Source organism: Cutaneotrichosporon cavernicola (genome assembly GCF_030864355.1).
Source record: "Cutaneotrichosporon cavernicola HIS019 DNA, chromosome: 6".
NCBI classification, from domain to species: Eukaryota; Fungi; Basidiomycota; class Tremellomycetes; order Trichosporonales; family Trichosporonaceae; genus Cutaneotrichosporon; species Cutaneotrichosporon cavernicola.
Window position 1 is genome coordinate 202,123 of NC_083398.1, and position 18,429 is coordinate 220,551.

At 58.7% G+C, this 18,429-nt stretch overlaps 7 protein-coding genes across 7 annotated transcripts; 4 read left to right on the plus strand and 3 right to left on the minus strand.

The window, feature by feature from the left end:
* Window positions 1-286: 286 nt before the first annotated feature.
* Window positions 287-1,462, plus strand: CcaverHIS019_0600820 (uncharacterized protein; the record flags this gene model as incomplete). The annotated part of the gene is made up of 1 exon (XM_060602501.1): window positions 287-1,462. One exon carries the CDS (start codon window positions 287-289, stop codon window positions 1,460-1,462), a length of 1,176 nt encoding a protein of 391 aa, XP_060458888.1.
* Window positions 1,463-1,643: 181 nt separating this feature from the next.
* Window positions 1,644-4,684, minus strand: CcaverHIS019_0600830 (uncharacterized protein; the record flags this gene model as incomplete). The annotated part of the gene is made up of 6 exons (XM_060602502.1): window positions 1,644-2,227; window positions 2,267-3,234; window positions 3,274-3,683; window positions 3,728-3,869; window positions 4,010-4,221; window positions 4,283-4,684. 6 exons carry the CDS (start codon window positions 4,682-4,684, stop codon window positions 1,644-1,646), a joined length of 2,718 nt encoding a protein of 905 aa, XP_060458889.1.
* A 621-nt stretch (window positions 4,685-5,305) lies between these two features.
* Window positions 5,306-8,759, minus strand: GIN4 (uncharacterized protein; the record flags this gene model as incomplete). The annotated part of the gene is made up of 3 exons (XM_060602503.1): window positions 5,306-8,186; window positions 8,291-8,510; window positions 8,576-8,759. 3 exons carry the CDS (start codon window positions 8,757-8,759, stop codon window positions 5,306-5,308), a joined length of 3,285 nt encoding a protein of 1,094 aa, XP_060458890.1.
* A 3,729-nt stretch (window positions 8,760-12,488) lies between these two features.
* CcaverHIS019_0600850 (uncharacterized protein) lies at window positions 12,489-12,898 on the plus strand (the record flags this gene model as incomplete). Its single annotated transcript, XM_060602504.1, has 2 exons — window positions 12,489-12,799; window positions 12,838-12,898. The coding sequence occupies 2 exons, from the start codon at window positions 12,489-12,491 to the stop codon at window positions 12,896-12,898; spliced, it is 372 nt and encodes a 123-aa protein (XP_060458891.1).
* A 121-nt stretch (window positions 12,899-13,019) lies between these two features.
* Window positions 13,020-13,396, plus strand: CcaverHIS019_0600860 (uncharacterized protein; the record flags this gene model as incomplete). The annotated part of the gene is made up of 2 exons (XM_060602505.1): window positions 13,020-13,303; window positions 13,336-13,396. 2 exons carry the CDS (start codon window positions 13,020-13,022, stop codon window positions 13,394-13,396), a joined length of 345 nt encoding a protein of 114 aa, XP_060458892.1.
* Window positions 13,397-14,594: 1,198 nt separating this feature from the next.
* On the plus strand, window positions 14,595-16,060 carry CcaverHIS019_0600870 (uncharacterized protein; the record flags this gene model as incomplete). Its single annotated transcript, XM_060602506.1, has 3 exons — window positions 14,595-14,770; window positions 15,179-15,809; window positions 15,890-16,060. The coding sequence occupies 3 exons, from the start codon at window positions 14,595-14,597 to the stop codon at window positions 16,058-16,060; spliced, it is 978 nt and encodes a 325-aa protein (XP_060458893.1).
* A 194-nt stretch (window positions 16,061-16,254) lies between these two features.
* Window positions 16,255-18,092, minus strand: CcaverHIS019_0600880 (uncharacterized protein; the record flags this gene model as incomplete). Its single annotated transcript, XM_060602507.1, has 6 exons — window positions 16,255-16,333; window positions 16,452-16,573; window positions 16,648-17,236; window positions 17,275-17,549; window positions 17,592-17,764; window positions 17,897-18,092. The coding sequence occupies 6 exons, from the start codon at window positions 18,090-18,092 to the stop codon at window positions 16,255-16,257; spliced, it is 1,434 nt and encodes a 477-aa protein (XP_060458894.1).
* Window positions 18,093-18,429: the final 337 nt, after the last annotated feature.

Here is an 18,429-nt window from a genome sequence, read left to right on the forward strand (position 1 = left end):
TATCTGACATTTGCAACACTTTCAACACAACCAAACCCGACTCAATCACTAGAATCATGCAATTCATCTCACTATATAGAGGACTCACTCGACCCCCAATGCCTCGCCACTCACTCCTCGCTTCATCTTCGCTCCCTTCTATACAATAGCAACAACAATATCAACTCGTCTACCTCTTTCCTCCCTAACCAACAAGTCCACCCCACAAAGGCCTACGCCCAACCTCCACTCGTTTCCCACTACACCAACCTCCCAACTCTCAACTTGACATCACCCACCCACCATCATGAAGGTCAAAATCACCTCGCCCAAGCTCTCGCTGGGCTATAAGCGCAACCGCCGTTGGGGCTGGTCGGGCAAGCCCGCCCCCACGGCTATGCGCAACCGCGCCACCGCCTTGCTCGACGTCGTGACCGTCAAGAAGGCCGTCGATGCCTCCACCTCGACCAACCTCTCCAGTCCCACCCTCTGGAACCCCTACATGACTCCTCCGCGCACGACCGTTCCCAGGGAGCGCTTGACGCGCTCGCCAGCCCCATCACCCTCCACGGCGTCTGCGGCGCCGACGGCATGGATGCAGCCGCCCGAGCCAGCCCTTCGCACCCTCCTCGCCTCGCGCGGCATCAACCGTGCCGCCACCAACGTTGCCATCACCCGCGACGAGTGGACGGCTTGCGCCGGCGAATCCAGCACAGCCGGTGCGGCACGCCTGCTGTCAGTCGAGGCTTGTCTCCTCCGCAAGGACCACCCGACATGGACGGGGACCATCCGCCGTGGCATCATTGCCGCCGCAGAGTCGGCTTGCGTCCACACCGCAGTGAGCAAGGTTCAAGCTGAGGTGTGTACGCCGCCAAAGACCTCGGCCACGATGGCCACTTCGCCCTTCTACCAACCTTCCTCGCAGCCGACTTCTCCCGTGTATCAGCCGCCTTCGGCTTCGCAATCCACCTCGCCGTTCTTCCAGCCATCGTCTCACCCCTCTTCGCCCGTGTACCAGCCCCCTTCTCACCCCTCTTCGCCCGTGTACCAGCCCCCTTCTCACCCCTCTTCGCCCGTGTACCAGCCCCCTTCGCACCCCACCTCGCCTGTCACCACAACCCACACTAGCACCAACACCAGCACTGGCATCACCATCCCCATCCCGCCTCGCCTCATCGGCACGCCGTACGCCGAACTCCCCTCCCCCGTGCCCGGCATCACACGTGTGCGCCCTCCCTGGACGCGCCCTGGTGGCCCGCTCCCTCCCTTCCTTACCCAGAACGACGTGCCCGCCGACTTTGAGGAGCACCGCTGGAACATGGCCTACGTCGTGCATGAGGTGGCCGGGCTTGAGTGGCACGAGGAGTGTCTGTGCATGGATTGTGACGACACGGCCCTCTCGCACGCCCAGCACCTGCCCAAGATCTGGCCCGGCCGTGAGGTTGTCAACCCCTTCCTCGTCGCCTACTTCAACGGCAACTAAAAACACTGTATCGCATTGTAGCTTGTAGCTCCGAATGGTCACCTCAGCAGTGAGCCCAACCCGTATTAATAGAAGTTAAAGACATGGATAGAGTAAGAAGTGAGGGTAAAGGTGAGGTGAGAGTGAGTTTGAGCAGCAGTCAAGCGAGCTCTGGTTGCGTGGGCCAGCGATGCACATTGCATCACTTTTTCTTCCCCTCCTGTACCTTTGCAGCTTCCCCCAACCGGCCCACCAGGTTGCCCACAACTCCCGCCTGTCCACCCTGCGCCGCATAACTCTCCAGCAGATCGCGCACCATGCCGTACTCGCGGCGCGCGTCATCGTCCATGCCCTCAGGCTCGTCGTCTGCGCCGCTCTCCTTGAGCGCAGCGCGCAACTCTGCGTCCATGGCCGCGAGCGCGTCGTCTGACATGTCGTCGATCTCGTCTGGCCGTGGGAGCGATGCGATATTCTTATAACGCCCCTCGTCTGGCCCAGGCTCGTCCTCGTCGGCAAACGACACTGTCGGCATCTTGCCCTTGCCCTTGCTCTTGCCCTTGCCCTTCTTCTTCTTCTTCAACGCAGCCCCAGCGCCCGCAGGCTTCGTAAACACCGGTCCACCCAGTGTCGGAACCTCCTCTGCAGCGTGATGTCGAGCCAGCTCGTTATCCATCGCCGCCATCATGCTCTCAAACGAGTTGAGCGACGGGTCGGGTTTTGGGGCCGCATCCGCAGACTTGGATTTGGTAGCCGATGGACGCAGAGCAGCTGATCCGGGGACGAACGCTGTGGTCAGCTCGTTCCATCCAAATAACCTCGACTTGCCTCCCCGTGCCCGCCGCTGTGCCAGGATGTTGTCCCACGCGTCGGCGTCGATCCCGAGCGCGTCGCGCGCAAAGCGCAGGAACTCGTCCTCGTCCGGCCCGTCGCGGTCCTCTGTCCTGCGCTGGCCCTCCTTGATATCCTCCATCTCGTCCTCCTCATCCTCCTCGTCGTCGCCGCCCCACACTCGCCGACGCATCTGCTCGTCAATGTCATCGTCGAATGTGAGCGCTTTTTTCCGCTCCCGATCCTTGCGGTCCTCCTCATCCCCATCGTTGTCGTCGTCGTCGATCTCCTCGATCATCGCCTCCTTCCGTGGCGCGTCGCCCCACTTCATCTCCGAGATGTGGCGCCCAAGCGTGCCCTGCGGCGGGAGGTCTTCTTCGTCAGAGCTGTCACTCTCAACGCCATCATAGTGTACCGCCTCGAAGCGAGGTGCGCGCATCTGGGGCGGGAGGAGCGAGTCGCCAAACGCCGTGCCTGCCACAGTGCCCTTTGCTGGGGGTGGCGCCATCTCGACATCGTCATCTTCCGCCTCGGCAGTCGCCTTGCCGTCTGCGCCACGCGCGCCCCACTCGCCCTCAGGCAACGCGGGAACGAGGTTGCGCATGCGCTCCTCACGCTCTTCTGCCGTTGGTGCGGCCTCCTCTTCTTCCGAGTCAGAGTCCATGTCCTCGTCGCTCAGCTCGTCGGCGAACCGTGCTCCCTCCAGGTCGCCCTCGCCACCAACGAATGCCTCGAGCTGGCCTGCAAGGTTCTTGAGTGCTCGCCCATGCTCTTCGCCAATCTCCATGTCGCCACTAGGCGCCTGTCGACCTGCCGCGCGGTTCAGCATCGCGTCGAGCTCCGCAGGATCGACCTCGAGCCACGCCTCGCTGTCTTCGTCCGCGGGCGGAGAGATGTCCTCAGGCTTGGTCGCATCGATGGCTTTGTCGACAAGGTACGCAAACGACGGCCGCTGCTGAGTCGTGCTGTTGTCAGCTTTGTCACTATTTCATATGAAAGCTCACTCTTCCGACCAGACTGCGACCCAGCCCTTGGCTGCCTCAACCTCGCGCTCCTTCCATCGCGCGCTCCCTCGTACTTCCTCGCCAAAGTACCCTGCACGCTGCAGGTCGTCAATGTACCTCGCATACCCTGGCTCATCCTTCAGGCCCTCGGGGGAAGCCGTCGTGTCTGCCGTCCGCCCCTTCCGCCCGCCCTCGCGGTACATGATCTCGAACCCCGTGGCCATCTTGACGCCGAGGTCGCGCCAGCGGCGCTCATCAGGTCCCTGGTCTTCGCGTACATGCCACTCTGGCCCGAATACTCGCGGAGGGTGGAACACCTGACCTTGTAGCTGAGCGTACGCAGCGCGGGTCATGAGCACAGAAGACAGCATGGCCGGAGACGGTGGGAAATGTGTCATCCGCGAGGCAGCCTGTCGTTAGCTGTCACAGGACTACACAGGATAAGCGAACGTACCCTCAGTTGTGCCGGGTCGCGCACGTAGAAGCCCTCGACGGCGCGCTGGATGAGCTCCGGGTCCGAGTGGAGTGCCCGGGCGATGGGCACGGGGAGGTACGCGTTGGTACGGTGCTGGTGGGTCTTCAGCGCTTCGGGATAGCTGATGTCAGCCGAGCACAAAGCGGAGTATGTCGGTAGTCGTGTGCAAGCTCAGAAACCTATCTTCGGCTTGAACCACGCCCGAGTCTGGCGTATTGGCTGGCACAAACCAGTGACTGCCTGGCGTCCTGATCGACTCACCAAGCAATCCTCTCCCACACAGCGGCCTCGATCTCCGGTGCCCGATACTTGCCAGTCCGCACAGCCGCCACGGCATCAGCCTGGTTAATCCATGCATCAGCGTCGATCGCGCGCCCACTATCGTCGTATTGATCATCCGCGATCTGATGTGGGCGTGAGGACGACACCACGCTAAGCGGAAGGAGGTTGAGGTGTCCCGCGCACAGCCATAGCTGGGATCAGCGTCAAAACATCTCTCAACCGGAAATGAGTCACAGCCGGGCTTACACTCACCCTGTTCTCGGCGTTCTCGGGCGTCACCCACCCCGGCAGAACATTCGCCGCCTCAATAAGCAGGAACTCGCCATCGCTATCCCGGATGGACACGACGAGTTCCGGCCATGTTCGCGACACCTCGCGCAATAGCCAGACGACGAGCCACTCGTCATCGACTGCATCGCCGACACGCATAAGGCCCTCGAGTTTCCCTTCGCTGGGGACCGCCTTGAGTTCCCATGGGTCCTTGTTCCACAGCCAGGGTTTGGGAAGGAGGCTCGCGACCCGCGTGGAGATGAGGGTTGCCAGGGCAGCGAGGTCGGCCTCGGAAGATGCGGAAGCTGGGTGGAGGACGTAATGCAGCGTGTCCTCGCTGATTAATGGGAGGGGGAAGGCGCGCGAGGTTGAGGGACCATCCATTGTCACGATCCAGGGTGATTCTGTTAGTTGTGACGCTGTTGATGCCAGAGTTGTTGGTTTGGTAGTCTGGTTCAACTTTGTCGCCACCAACAAAGTTGGATGACGACGCGGGAGTAAATGAGGTCGAGTTCGGTGGAGGTCGGTCATGTGGAGGTACTATACCTGTAAATGAGGTGACTGACCGTGACTGACCTTTTTTTTTTTTTCTTCGGAGACGGGAGAGGGCCAGAGGGATCGACAGTCTCAAATGCACAAGTCCCTTTGATTCACCCCTTGAATAGCTTTCATCAAGACCCTCCTCATTATCACTTACCCTGTTGGATGCCGTTAGGCCTCCCTTCTACTCGCTCCTACTCCTGCTACCTCCCCCACCCTCCCCGTATTGGCAAACACACTGCATCGTCCTGATCTATCGCTCTGCTGCTTACACCTAAACACATGTACTCCGCGCGTGGCATGGGATCATAACTAAGCCCCAGCGGCCGGTCCTAATGGTCATGAAATAATTGGGGGGGGGGGGGGGAATGGATGCGTGAATGTCTGGATCAAACGCAGTATGCTAATGGAAAATTGCTGGAATGCAACGTGAGGAAGGGGTTATGAAGGGCCTGCGTCCACCACCTAGTACCGGATTGCCTGTGCCTGCGGGCGGCGGTACGCTTGAATCTCAGGCGCAAACGTCGCAAATTGTGGCGTGTTGGGCGCACTGCGGTGCTGCGGCGCCACTACAGGGTAATGTAAGTTGGCGTCCTTGAGCGATGGGCGGTTCTTCGTCGCCGCACGCGGCATCGAGGCATGGAACGCAAACTTGGTGCCAGTCTCCAAGGGCGGCGAGGCCTGTTGCACCTCGTTCTCGAGTGCCTTTTGCAGGCGGTTGAACGCAGCACGGAAGGTCGACTGGGCACCCTTCTCCAGCGTGAGCACCGCTTTGGTCATGAACTGGGAGCTGCCGCGGGTCCCGGACGCGACGTAAACGCGCTCAAACTCGATGCGGAATCGCACACCCTTGATTGTGTCGCCGTTGATCGTTTTGACCTCGGCAACCTTGCAGCGCAGGCCTCGCTGCTGGAACTGGGTCTCGACGATTCTGACACCCTGGGCCTCCAGCACACGCCTGCAGCGCTTCAACCCCTCCTTGACGTCGCGGCTGTTGACAAGTATCTCGCACGACGCCGGCTTGAACGAGAAGAGGTTGTTGAACCACGACCGCTTGGCCATCGAGTCGGGAAGCGGCTGTGACGACACAGGCTCAGCCGACATCTTCTTTCTCTTCTTCAGCATGCCAAAGCCGTCGGCAGCGCGGTGGGTGCCGAAGCCCGAGCGATGGGCACTGCCCCAGGTGCTCTCCACTCCGTCGTCCGCCTCGTTAGGGAGCTCGACAATGGCGTATGAGTCCTCGCGGCCAAGGGTCGACTTGACACGAAGCTCGCCCATTTCTCGGTCCAAGACGTTGTCCACAGCCCGTGGAGGACCGCCTGCAGGCCGTGGCGGCGCCGAGCGTGACGCCTTTGGTGGTGGGCGCGGGGCAGACCGCTCAGCACGCAGAGCCGACGCCGGAACGGCTGGGAGAGGAGGGTGCGAGTGGGAGTCAAAGCCAGTCGAGTAGACAGCGGGCGAGAGCATCGCTGGGGATTCGGGCCTGCTCGAGATCGACCTGTTACGGTAACTACCCGAAGCTTGGCTCCACCGACCAGACACGGGAGGTGGTCCGCTTCGGGTGTGGTGGTTGCGCGGGGCGTGCATTGGGCCAACGGATGACCGCACACTCGGCACTGGTGAGGGCGCAGCATACCGGTGCACGGAAGTCGACGCCGAGTATATCGACATGTTGTCAGCCGACGTGTCATCGTCGTCGGCATCGGCGAACTGGCCCACCTCATCGGGCTGCGGAGATGGTGGAAACTCTGCTCTGCGTGAAGACATCTGCGTGGGGTCCTCCATGACAGGTGACTGTTGAGCCATGAAGGCAAGGGCTGCCTGGAACTCGGCACCCTGGAACTGCGCATGCTCCGAGTTACTAGACGCGGTTGACTCGCGGATACCCATCGAGTTGACACGCTCTGTCAGGTCGTTAAGGAACGACTGCAAGCTCTGGTCCAGACCCTGGGGTGGAGACAGGGGTGGTAACGTCACTTCGTGTCCCGCTGGCGAGTGGTGACCCGAGAGCACCGGCGACATGGCCATGACCGGTGACCGAACGTGGTCTGATCGAGAGCGAGCATGCCCATACACGTTGCCCTGGCTCTGGTCAACGGATCTGGAACGCCCATGTCCGTACGCCCGCTCCGGCGCGTCCTGCTGCGTGACAATATCCTTGACCGGAGTCGCCTCGTGAAGCGTGATGTGAGGAGCATTGGGGTTTAAAGGCGACGTGGCCCCGCCACCACGGATAGCTCGAGGACCGGCGGGGTGCGCAACTTGTGACCGTGGGTTAAGCTTCGACGGGGTGCGAGAAGCAGGCGAGTCGATAACCATGCCGTTCGCAGCCTTCTTGGGCGTGGGCCCACTGGGCCGTGGAGGTGGTGTAGCACGGTTCTGGACTGCCTCGTTGTCTGCCAAGGGAACCGGCTTGCGTCGCGTCGTGGGAGGCGACGGGACGGCAACTTTGCGGTGCTTGGGTGGCGGAGCAGGGAGAGGAGGCGAAGGTACGGGCATAGATGACCTCCCGTGTGGCCGTGGTGCTGCAATGCGGTCCTCATCGTCGCTGTCCGTGTCCATGTTGTACTGCTCGAGGTGGCGGCTGCGGTACTGGACAAGGAGGTGGTAGACTGCCTTCTCCCACGTCTTCTCCTTGCTCAACAGTGACTGGTAAATCTCCTCCTCACTCATCGCGTGCCAAAGCGTCTTGAGGTTGCACATGAGGTCGACGTCAATGTCCTGGGCACGAACAGGCCGAGCCATAACATCGAGTGATGGAGGGACTGGCATCTGACGCCCACCCATGAGACGGGGCGCACGGGAGCGGAAGAACGGGTGCGCCATGATCTCGGCCATGGTGATGCGCAGCTCGGGTTCCTTCTCGAGCATACGGGAAAGGAGGTCGCGGGCCTGAACGTCGATGTCGGTGGGCATGTCAAACTGGCCCGTCTTCACCTTCTGTAGGAGAGTGCGGATGTTGTCATCGTCAAACGGCAAGCGACCAGTTAAGAGAGCGAAAAGAATAATGCCACATGACCAGATGTCACTCGCTGTTCCGTTGTACGACTTGCCAGCCACAATCTCTGGAGATGCGTAGTGTGGGCTTCCGCACGATGTTTCGAGCAAGTTTTCGTCTGCCTGCCACGCCGCCATGCCAAAGTCTGCGACCTTGATGTTCTTGTGCTGGTCAAGCAGCAAGTTTTCAGGCTTGAGGTCGCGATGGCAAATGTTGAACCGATGGCAGTAGTCGACAGCATAGCAGATCTGCTGGAAGTAGTGCAGAGCCTCATGCTGTGGCAGACGGCCCTTGCGAACGAGGTAGTCGAACAGTTCACCGCCTGGAACGTATTCCATAACGAGGTAACTGTGCGTCAGTCAGGGTGTCTCGGTAGCTGTCGCCCGATTTGCAAGTCCAGGGACGATCACTCTGTCATTGCTGCCAATTTCGGGTGGCTGGCTGTCACTCACAGGTCGTCGTTCGTCTCCCACACATCGTAGAGCGACAGGACGTTGGGATGGTCGATGAGCTTCATGATGACAATCTCACGCTCAATGCCGAGCAACAGTTTCTCAGCCTTGGGGCCTGCATCGCTCATGCTTAACCGCGACGACATGATCAAACCCTTTGGGACAATCTTGACGGCCGCGTACTGGTCAGTCGATGCATGCTTTGCAATCTTGACGCGGCCTGTGCAGTGTTAGTCGTTGGCGACTACCAACAGGTGGGGAATTCGGCTGGGATCGCTTGCTTACCTGAGGAGCCCTTGCCAATGGTGCGACCAATCTTCCATTGCCCGATCATTTTGGCGTCTGCCTCGCGCGTTCCGCTGTTTCCAGACATGGCCGAGAGGCGGTTGGTCGCGGGAGAAGGCCCAGCGGCGGCGCCGGCGGATGCGCGGCGCGACCCCGACGGGCGATGTTGGACTGCTGTTGCCATCCTAGAGGGGGGGTTGAGGGAAAGGGGGAGGGTGGGAGGGTGGGAGAGGGGCGCGTTCACCAGAAACTGGCAACGATAGTGGATGCTCGCGGGCAGTGCGCGCCGTGAAGGTAGTCACTGCGACGAATACAAGAGACAAAGTTGCTGAGTGGAAATGCAGGAGTGAACAAGCAACAAGACAAGAGATGTCGGTCGACGTTGAATGAATTCAAGTGTTTGGTGGACAGTGTCGATTGATTCCGAACTAGCGCGTCTTTGTGGTATACGGTGAGAGTGTTGAGTGTTGTGCGGCGCCGCCACAGGGTACGAGCCGGGGTGAGTTGTATTCGCTGGTGTGTTGATTGATGAGGTGAGCGTGACCAAGTGGCGCGGATGAGGTGATGATCACAAGAGACACGAGTTGATGAGAGGAAAAGGGGGGGGGGGGGGGATGCGTGTGGGCGTGGTGTAGAGGTGGTGTGAAGGGAAGCACAGAGCAATGTCAAGAGGAGAGGATAGAATGAGGGAAGGAGGGGTTTACGGGGTATGAAGGAAGGAAGTCGGTGGGGACGGGGGGGACGGGGGGAGGGGGATGAATGGATGATGGATGAAAGGATAGACAGTAGTTTGTTACTGTGCTAACTGTACTAGTTGGTTTGGGTCAAGGTTCTTTACTAACTTGGTGAGTGGTAGTCGAGTGGTTGGAGAGTACAAGGAGACTGGCGTATCCTGGCCTCCTGGTATCAGGTCCTATTCAGGATGAGTCAGGGCGTCAGGGGTGACAAAGGGCAACACTTTACAGGGTAAACGCGACCACTCTTCCGCTTACCTTGGAGTTTTTGCATGTAATCCTCCAAACCTCTTTTAAGGGAAATGGTGTTTAGGCACTGTCCGGACGCGACCGCTTTTCCTTTGCTATGAAATCTTTGGCCTTTAAAGGTCACTCACCGTTTTAATCCTTTCTAACGATTGGTTAATACTTGACGCGATGTTTGGAAAAATCAGTCGCTTACACTTTGTTAAGGGTACAATATCCCTTTGCTTCCCCTGAAATGTCCCAGCAACCCAATGAACCCTTTTGATAGAATGACAATTCTACTCATCCAATGTGTCACTGTGACGCATTCATCTTCAAGGATTCAACTATTCCTTATCATCTAGATGGTAGTTCATAGTTGGGTAACCATTAAACCAAGGTCTCAAGAGGCTAGCAGGGTGAGAGAAGGGTTACAAACCCCTTACAGCCGCCACTACCCTTAGTTCCGTCGTTCCTCGGTCTTTACTTGGTCTCTCGCTCTCTCTCTCTCTCTCTCTCTAGCTCTCTAGTGAGCAGGTTCGCGTTTGACTTTTTCCTGTGCTGTCATCTTCGTCGTCTTAAGCCTTGGGGGGCATGCTCGGACCAGAACAGCAACCGCGCTTGAAACCCACTTACCCTCGATCCCACCTCTTTTATAGCACGACCGGCACCCGATGCTGTCATCCCCCACTTGCCTATGTCGTAAACGTTCAGAAACCTCTACATTAGCGGTTCTTTCCCGTCTCGATTTATCGATTATCTCACGTATATGTAATGTAGCCTTGGTCCATTTCTTACGGACCTCAAGTTCCCTGGCATCCCGAAAATACATCTGGCTGAATGAAATGGTGGGGCGTGTTTCGGTGAGGGTAAGCGTTGGTTCAAGGGTTCGATGGCGGTGTTAAGATCTAGCTAGCGATCGTGACCATGGTTCATTACCAGGAGAATGGAGAGCTAGCAAAGCAAAGTGGGAAGGGCTAAGGCGTGGGATTCTCATCATCACTCACAGGCACAACCAACACCAACCGCCCAAGGTTGGGTGGGCGTCCCTGTCCTGTGCCATTCCTGATCATCCTGCGCTAACCAACTTAATCATGCCATCAGCGGCGCGCGCTACCGCTCGGATTCCGTTGGTGACCAAGATGAGCCCAACATGCCTGGCCTTGGCGGCTGTCTCGACTTCTGCTCTGCTCCACACTAACAAGGTCTGGCCAGGTACGCCCACAACATCAACTGAGGTGACGCGTTGACATCCCAAGGCACTAACTCTACGACAATGTTGTTGATCTTGTTTTGCCGTGTTTACTGCATGCACGGGTCACGAGGCGTTCCCTTGCTCGGACCCAGTCGCCAGCAGCCAACCGTCAGCTCCCAGACATCTTGGTGCGCCACCTTCCAGGAGGTCCGTGACCTCTACCGCTCCAAGCCGAGTCAATGGGGTAACGTATAATACATTTCGAGCCGACCTCGGTTGAATTGGCTGTGAGGGTTAACCCGTGTTGTGGCGGCATTGTGGCTTCTCCGTCCGTTCTTGGGTTCGAAAACAATGAAATCACACCAACACTAGAGGGTGCCTGCACATGACCGTCACACCCGTCACGCTCACGCGTTTGACTGTTCGAAACGCCCAACCCGCCCAACCCGCCCATTTGATAAATGCGGGATACATACGAACGGAGTGACACTTTCTGTGACATGTGGAGCAATGTGTGATAGAGGAATGCAGAAGACGAATGCTGACACTAGCAGATGAGACTCCATTCCGATGCACGCACTTTGTCTTCCAGTTCTGTACACGTACCCTCATAATCAAGTTTGACCGTGCTCATTCCTCCTTTTGTCAGTGCATCTCACGCATAGTCTCCAAGAGGCACAGACAGACAGGCAAGCAAGTCTGTAGTTCCGGATCGCCGAGTTGGGCAACTAGTAGTAATGTTCCGGAGATTTCAATAGACAACAAAGTAACAACTAAAGGAACTAGAGGAATCTTGCTTTGATTCCGACGCCTCGCGGACTATATTTCCCAATCGCTCACCTGGTCACCTGAACAACTCAATTGGTGGCGCAGGGCAAGACAAAGCACCTCGACGCCGAACACCGAGTTTTCTGCCCAAGCCACGCTGGGGAGATTTGGAGACAGGGCTGATCAGTACGCCTAAAGTAAGCCTGCTCGATTTAATTGATTTGTCAGAAGCCATGGAGACGATCAAAAGGTCCTGATAACTGTACAATGACCATCCTGTTGGATGAGACGGCATCGCACTGTCGATCGCCTAAGGCGATCAGGCAATCCCTACGGTGAGGAACGGTGGCACACACGCAACGACAGCTCATTCGCTCACTTGCTCAATTGCTCATGACAGCCAAGCCAGCTTGCACATTGTCACATGCGTCTCTGGTGCAATCATCCCCATCCCGGCTCCGCTCCCTGTCTTACGTCTTAACGCCCACCTGCTTACCGTCTCCGCACGTGAAGCGCGGTATCAAGCCTGCCATCCCTACCAAGCGCTCACGTGGGGATGTCGCACCTGACTCCAGCGATGACAGATGACGAGCTTCATGAGACCAACCTCAAGCTAGCCGCCCTCTACGCCTGGATAGCTACAGACTACACCCTTCAAGCCTATCGTCCAACCCAGGTCCGGTCACGTGGTGCTCACAGACGCTGCCACCAGGTATACAGTCAACCAGTTCTACTGGACGTGGCAACGGATAACAGTGGGGTCGTCGAGCCGATGTGCTGCGACGCTCCGAGGCTGGTTAGGTGGTTCAGCAATGTTGATCACTCTGCTTCCAAAGTGCGCATCCATACATCGATGCAACTGACGCTGCGCCTTCACTCTCGCACCAAGCTCAGAGATTCAGTCCGCTTTCGTCAGCACTGACTCCCATTCCCTCTCAACACTCTTCCGTCACTCACGTTAACGACCAGCTCTCACTCCAATCTGACCAACATGCCTCACACCCGCTCCGTCTCCCCCGCGGTTCCCTCAACTTCCCAGGTCGAGGACGTCAAGCCCATCCTCACCAAGACTTCCAACAAGAACCTTAAGAGTCGGAAGTGCGATCCCGACTCTGACGAGGATACCAAGCCCCCCAAGCGCAGCCGCACGACCACAACTAGCAACCCTGTGCCCCGCAACCGCCCTTGGACGGCAGACGACTACCTCGCCCTCTTCGAAGCCGTCACTAAGCACGGCGCCGGCGCCAAGGCCTTCTCTGTGGTGCCCGGCCGCACAGTCAGGCAGGCTGCCGGCGCGTGGCGGTGAGCATGTTGCACTCGACGGTTCGAACTGACATCAGTGACGTCGTGGGTCCGGCATGCCGCGAGGCGCTGGTTGCTAAGGCTGCGAAGCGTCGTTAGTGAAGATCTATGGATTCACATCGCCGGGCGCAGCCAGTGTTCAGTAGTCCCCACACCTTTTCTCTTCCCTCACTCACTCGTCAACTCATATTACCTCACATCACTCACTTTCCAAAGCAAAATGGTTAACCCGCACTCTCCCTCCCCGGAGGCGGAGATGACGCCTCTCCCCAAGCGTGCCAAACGTGAACCCAACTCCACCGACTTTCCTCCATCCGGAGGAGACAAGGTCAAGTCCGAGGCCACCCCACGCGCCTCCACTTCCGGCTCCACGGTGCGCGGTCCCTGGACAGGCGAGGAATACGTCCAGCTCTTCGACCACGTCATGGCCAGCCTTCCCCGCTCAAAGAACTTCGGGGCCGCGGTTCCGAACCGCAGTGCGAACCAGGCAGATCTGGCGTGGCGGTACGTTCTCGTCAGTGTGGTGCTGATAACAGTTACGTCGTACTCCCCAAGTGCCGCAAGATGCTGCTAGAAAAGGGCAAGCCTTCGCATTAGCCCACTTCTTCATTCGTTCTCGTCGCTCGATATCCGACCGTAGCTGTACAAACTGGTATGCATTGGAAGTAACATTCCTTCGGTTCGTGAATCAGGGGAGAAGACTGGACTGGGGAAGATTACAAATGGGCGCATTCACCCACTTCCTTTTGTTCATCTTCCACCTTCAAGCTGGCTACTCTTATACTCTTGCCACTCTTGAACACGCTCGTGACACTGTTTTCATCCTTTGTAGTTCTCATCTTCCCCCACCGACGTCTCCACTCTCTCCCACACTAGCACCCTACGACGGACAAGGCCAAGGGACGGGGCAGGGCAGCTGACTCGACCAATATCATGGCTGGGCAGAGCAGTCCGAAAGGTGCGAGCACAGCTTGGACCGCATGCCCTCTCACTTCACCCTGTCCGAATATGTCGTTGGACCCTCGGCTTAGAGTTTTCCGCGACGTGCACACCAGACGCCTCCAGCCAAGGGCAGTGAAGAGGGCGAGCACAGTGACAGAAGCCGAGCATTACTTGTCGTGTGCTGTCCTGGCTCGCTCTACTCCTCGTCCCTCATTCCCACTTCTCGTTTCGTCGGTGCCGTTTCGCCGTCCGCTGGTATACGTGCGCCCTCGGTTCCGGCTCACACATCCTTTGATCCTAAACGGCACACGCCACTCCCATGCCCTTCATACGGCTTTGCTTGCACATGATCGAGCTCGCTTCCACGTCTAGTCCAGTTGACCACCTTATCCGCGTCAACGCCGCTGACCACTTGCGGCCGTCATTGACGGTGCTGAATAACTATACGCCGTCATGAACGCCGCTGACTGACGATACACCGTGATGAACTGTTTACTCGTGGCGGCCTGTTACGCGGCGGTAGCGACTATGATAGCGACACACAGCCCCATTTCCATAGCAACACACAATCACACGGTCGCCCCTCTTGACCTCGTACACAAGACGGGGCGGAGGCCTGCGACACACCGTCGACATCATGTTCCCGCCGAGACAACTGGCTGCGCTCATGCTTCTCAGCGCCCCCAAACCTCCTCACGCTCTCACACTCCCACCCCTCTTGTATGAAGCACTGCGCTCCTAGAGGAGCATATAACCCGTCCAACATGCCTCTCTAACACTCCACCTCTCGCATCCCACAACTTCATATACCATACTCGGACTCTTCAACCCCCCTAGCCGTTCACGCCCAGTCATGTCGCAGCTCAAACAGCAGCAGATCCCCGCCCCAGTGGCAGGCAATGGCACCGACACTGGCCCGCGCCCCGTTGAGGGCCCCAAGACGTTCATTGACCCGGCAGCCGACACTGTCCTTCGCTCCCGTGATGGGCGCGACTTCCGCGTCGATGGATGGATGATCAACGCCAACTGGTGAGTTACTCTCACTCAGCGGGATCATGGGCTGGGTTCTACTCAGTCCAGGCCTCGTTTCAACAGAGGTCCGCCCCGACGTCAAAGGACGTCGGGGTCCCGGTCCTGCAGGCAGCTAGCTGCCTGTGACGCCGGACGTAAGACATCCCATCACACATATGAAGGGGTGTATCCAAACGCTACCACTGCAGCAACTCTGTGCAGCGGTGGGAGATATTGCCTAACCCCAACAGCCGGGGCCGGGCACGCGCCGCGTCCTCGCAAATGTAGCGAGGACAGGCATGCGCTTCGCTGTGGAAAAAAAAAACACAGCAGGCATCGGTCACCAGCAGTTCCCTGGGGACAGCTGGTGACAGCTGGTCCGCATCGTATTTTGCTTTTGCGGCCCTCGTTCCCCGCTGACCCAAGTACCAAGCTCCGCGACCAGGTTGGTAGCGAGATCGCCCTGGACGCCAGCCGCAAGGTCCTCAAGCTCGTCCCCAACCTCATGCACAACATCCCCATGCCCGCCTCCTTCGTGTGGTCGATGCACAACGAGCTCTTCGCCCTCTGCGACGAGATGGGCGCCAACGGTGTTGCCCAGATCGCGCTCATCTCGCTCTGCAGTGTGGTTGAGCTCGATCCCTGGGGCATGTTCGTCCTCGCGTCGCAGCGTAACCACTTTGCGCTGGCGCGCGCTGCGCTCAGCGCCCTCGCCGCTAGCGAGAACAAGCTTCGCGCCCAGTTGGGCATGAACGGCACGAATGGCATGCACATGAACGGATACATGTACCCGCACATGCACGGCAACAGTATGCCTCCCTACGGCACCAATGGCATGCCCTACCCCATGTATCCCGGCTGGCCCGGCATGGGCATGGGTATGGGCATGATGGGTCAGGGCCACAACGGCGGATATCCCATGGGCCACAACTCGCACCACAGTCACATGCTCAAGCCCGAGCAGAAGAAGGGCAAGAAGAAGAATGCAAAGGCGCTTGGCGCTGGCGACCTTGACTATGCCTCGCTCAACCTCATCATGAGCAAGGCTGGTAACAGTGTGAGTATCTTGCTTCGCTACCGCCGCCCTCCCTCTTCCTCATGTTCTCCCAACCAACCGCAACTGCGCACTCACACCAGGACGCCAGCATCAGCATGCCGTTCCTCGTCAGCATGATGAACAGCCTCTTAACTTCGGCTGCTGGCTCGGGCACCGAGATCAACTGGGAGGATGTCGCGCGCAACTTCAAGCCTACTGAGACCCAGCGCGCATCTTCCAAGCAGGTCGCCAAGGCCGACAACGCCGAGTAGCCTGTGGCCCCGGTGCCCTGCGCAGCAGGCCAAGTAGCTACCAGATCGGATTCTTAGGTCAGAACTGAATGAATGATAAATAAGTGTGACTGTACAAGTATTGCGAGTTCAGTGCGTTAGCAGCAGCGGCCTGGGCGCTGTGTAACCGATATCTGCGCAACGCTCGTCTGGCATGTCGCTAGTGGGTCCTTGGATTAAGCGCGCACACGGTGCGCGTCGCCATAGAGGCCAGCCATGACGCAGCCGGCAGCTGAAGTCGGCCACGCCGGTCGGCTTTGAGATTCAGTGCTTGACGACTGCCGCTAACCTTCACACACAGCGTCTATACATACAAACGTAACACGATACAGCGGGACAGATTGCCTTGAGGTGAGCATCGATGGCAGCTCACCTCCGCTTGGCGGGCTTCGAGGGCTTCTTCGCCTTCGGGTTGCGCTTTCGCCGCTCAAGGCACTGCGGGCAGATCCAGTTGCCTTCTGGCGCCTTGTCGAGGTTGAGACACGCGACGTGGTACTGTCCGTTAGCGTGAACGACAGAGCCCTGGCTCGCCAGCTCTCATCCACTGAGCTGGAGCGAATAACACTCACCCATTCGATCTCGCAGTCGTCGTCGTCGCACCCGATCATCTCGCCGAACGACACTTGGCGACACGTGCAGTACACCTTCGAGTCGAGGTTGTCGTCCATCGCGCCATCGTCGCCGAGATCAGCGCTGTCGTAGCCCGCACCAGCGGTCGCCGTAACGGCGACCTTGTTGGCTGTCGTGCGCTTGGCGGGAGGCACGTCCTCATCCTCGTCGTCATCTTCATCGTCCTCCTCGCCGTGACCGCGCTTCGTTCCACGCTTCGCGCCCTTGGCACCGGTCCCGCCCGGGGTGATACCGCCGCTCTTGCCAGTGCTGCCCTCTCGGCTCTTGCCGATGTCGATACCCAGGGCACCGGCGGGTGCAAGGCTGTCGTTGGACGCAGTGACTGCCATTGCGGTGCTCTTCCGCCCGCCTCTCGGCTCCTCGTCGCCCGTGTCGTCCTCGGAGTCGTCGATCTGGCGCTGCTGCTTGGCCGCCGCACTGGCCTTGGCAGCCGCAGCGGCGATCTGGCGCGCAGTCTTCGGCCCGCTGTCCTTGCCGTAAGCGGCGGTCGACGCGATCGACTCCGAGGGCGAGATGCCCCGTGGTTGCCTGCATAGTTAGGAAATGGATCTTCGGAGCGTACAAACTTTTTCCGCTTGACGGGTGCCTTCTTCTTCTCCCCGTTGACAGACGACACGTCGTCGTCGTCCTGTCGGCCGATCTGGTCCTTCCTGCTGCGCTTCTTCTTCGTTGGCGTTCCCCGGTCGAACGGTGAGCCTGTCGTCCGCACTCCGCGGCGCGTAGCGGCGGGAATGGGTGCCGGAGGTAACGTCAACGCGGCCGTGTACGGGGAAGGTGGGTCCTTCAGTAAGAGCGTGGACGCGCTGAGGAGCTCGGAGATGTGCCGCTGGTGGCCCATTATCTGGATGTTAGTTCATGCGGCCACATGAATAGCAGAACATACTCCATCGCACGCCCCGCCCGCGACGCGGATCTTGTCGTCTCCGCCCAGCTTGTATCTAGCGGCCTCCTCGGCGATCTCCTGGAGGAGCTGGAAGCGGCGCTCCGGCGGAACTGATGGGTCCTGGACCCAGTTGATGAGCTGGTGCAGCTTGGTCTCGAGGTTGCACAGCGTAGCTGGAGTCAGCTCTTTCTTGTGGCCATCCAGCTGGGTGTTTGGGACAGGGAAGGTAGATTGCCTTGTGGTGGAGGTGCAAAAGTGGAGGCTGCCCAGCCTAGTTGGCCTTCGCCAGCCCCATCCACACTCACAGTACAAAACAGCCCCGAGCTCGTTGAGGTCTGAGTGGACACGCGTGAGCTCGATAGGGATCTGGTCGATCGTGTCCATCAGGTCTTGGATGAGGAGGATGTCGTTGGCATCGTTGGGCTTGGGGTCTGGTGGAGGGGGGGACGCCGCGACTGGCGCGGGAGGGGCTGCAGATGCAGCAGCAGCTTTCGGAGGCATCACCAAAGACTGATGTCGAACTGGGTTGCCCGAGAGTGTCAATAAGATACAGGGTGTGCTAGATGTGGGTGATGAGGACGATGAGTTAGAGGTGGATGGTGAGGATCGGCAAGCGCGAGTTGGACAAGCGACAAGAGCAGCGGTGGTGGGTGGCTATCGGGTTTGTGATAGGCACCACACGTCATTGTCACAGCACGTGCTCTATCAACGGGAGGAAGTTTTGTCAAAAGCTAAACTTCAAGAATACGGAATCAAGTGTATGAACTTTACCAATACACTCCGGTTATTTCTTGTAGATGAGTTTGAGCAGCGCAGCATACAGCATTCCCGTTGGCCA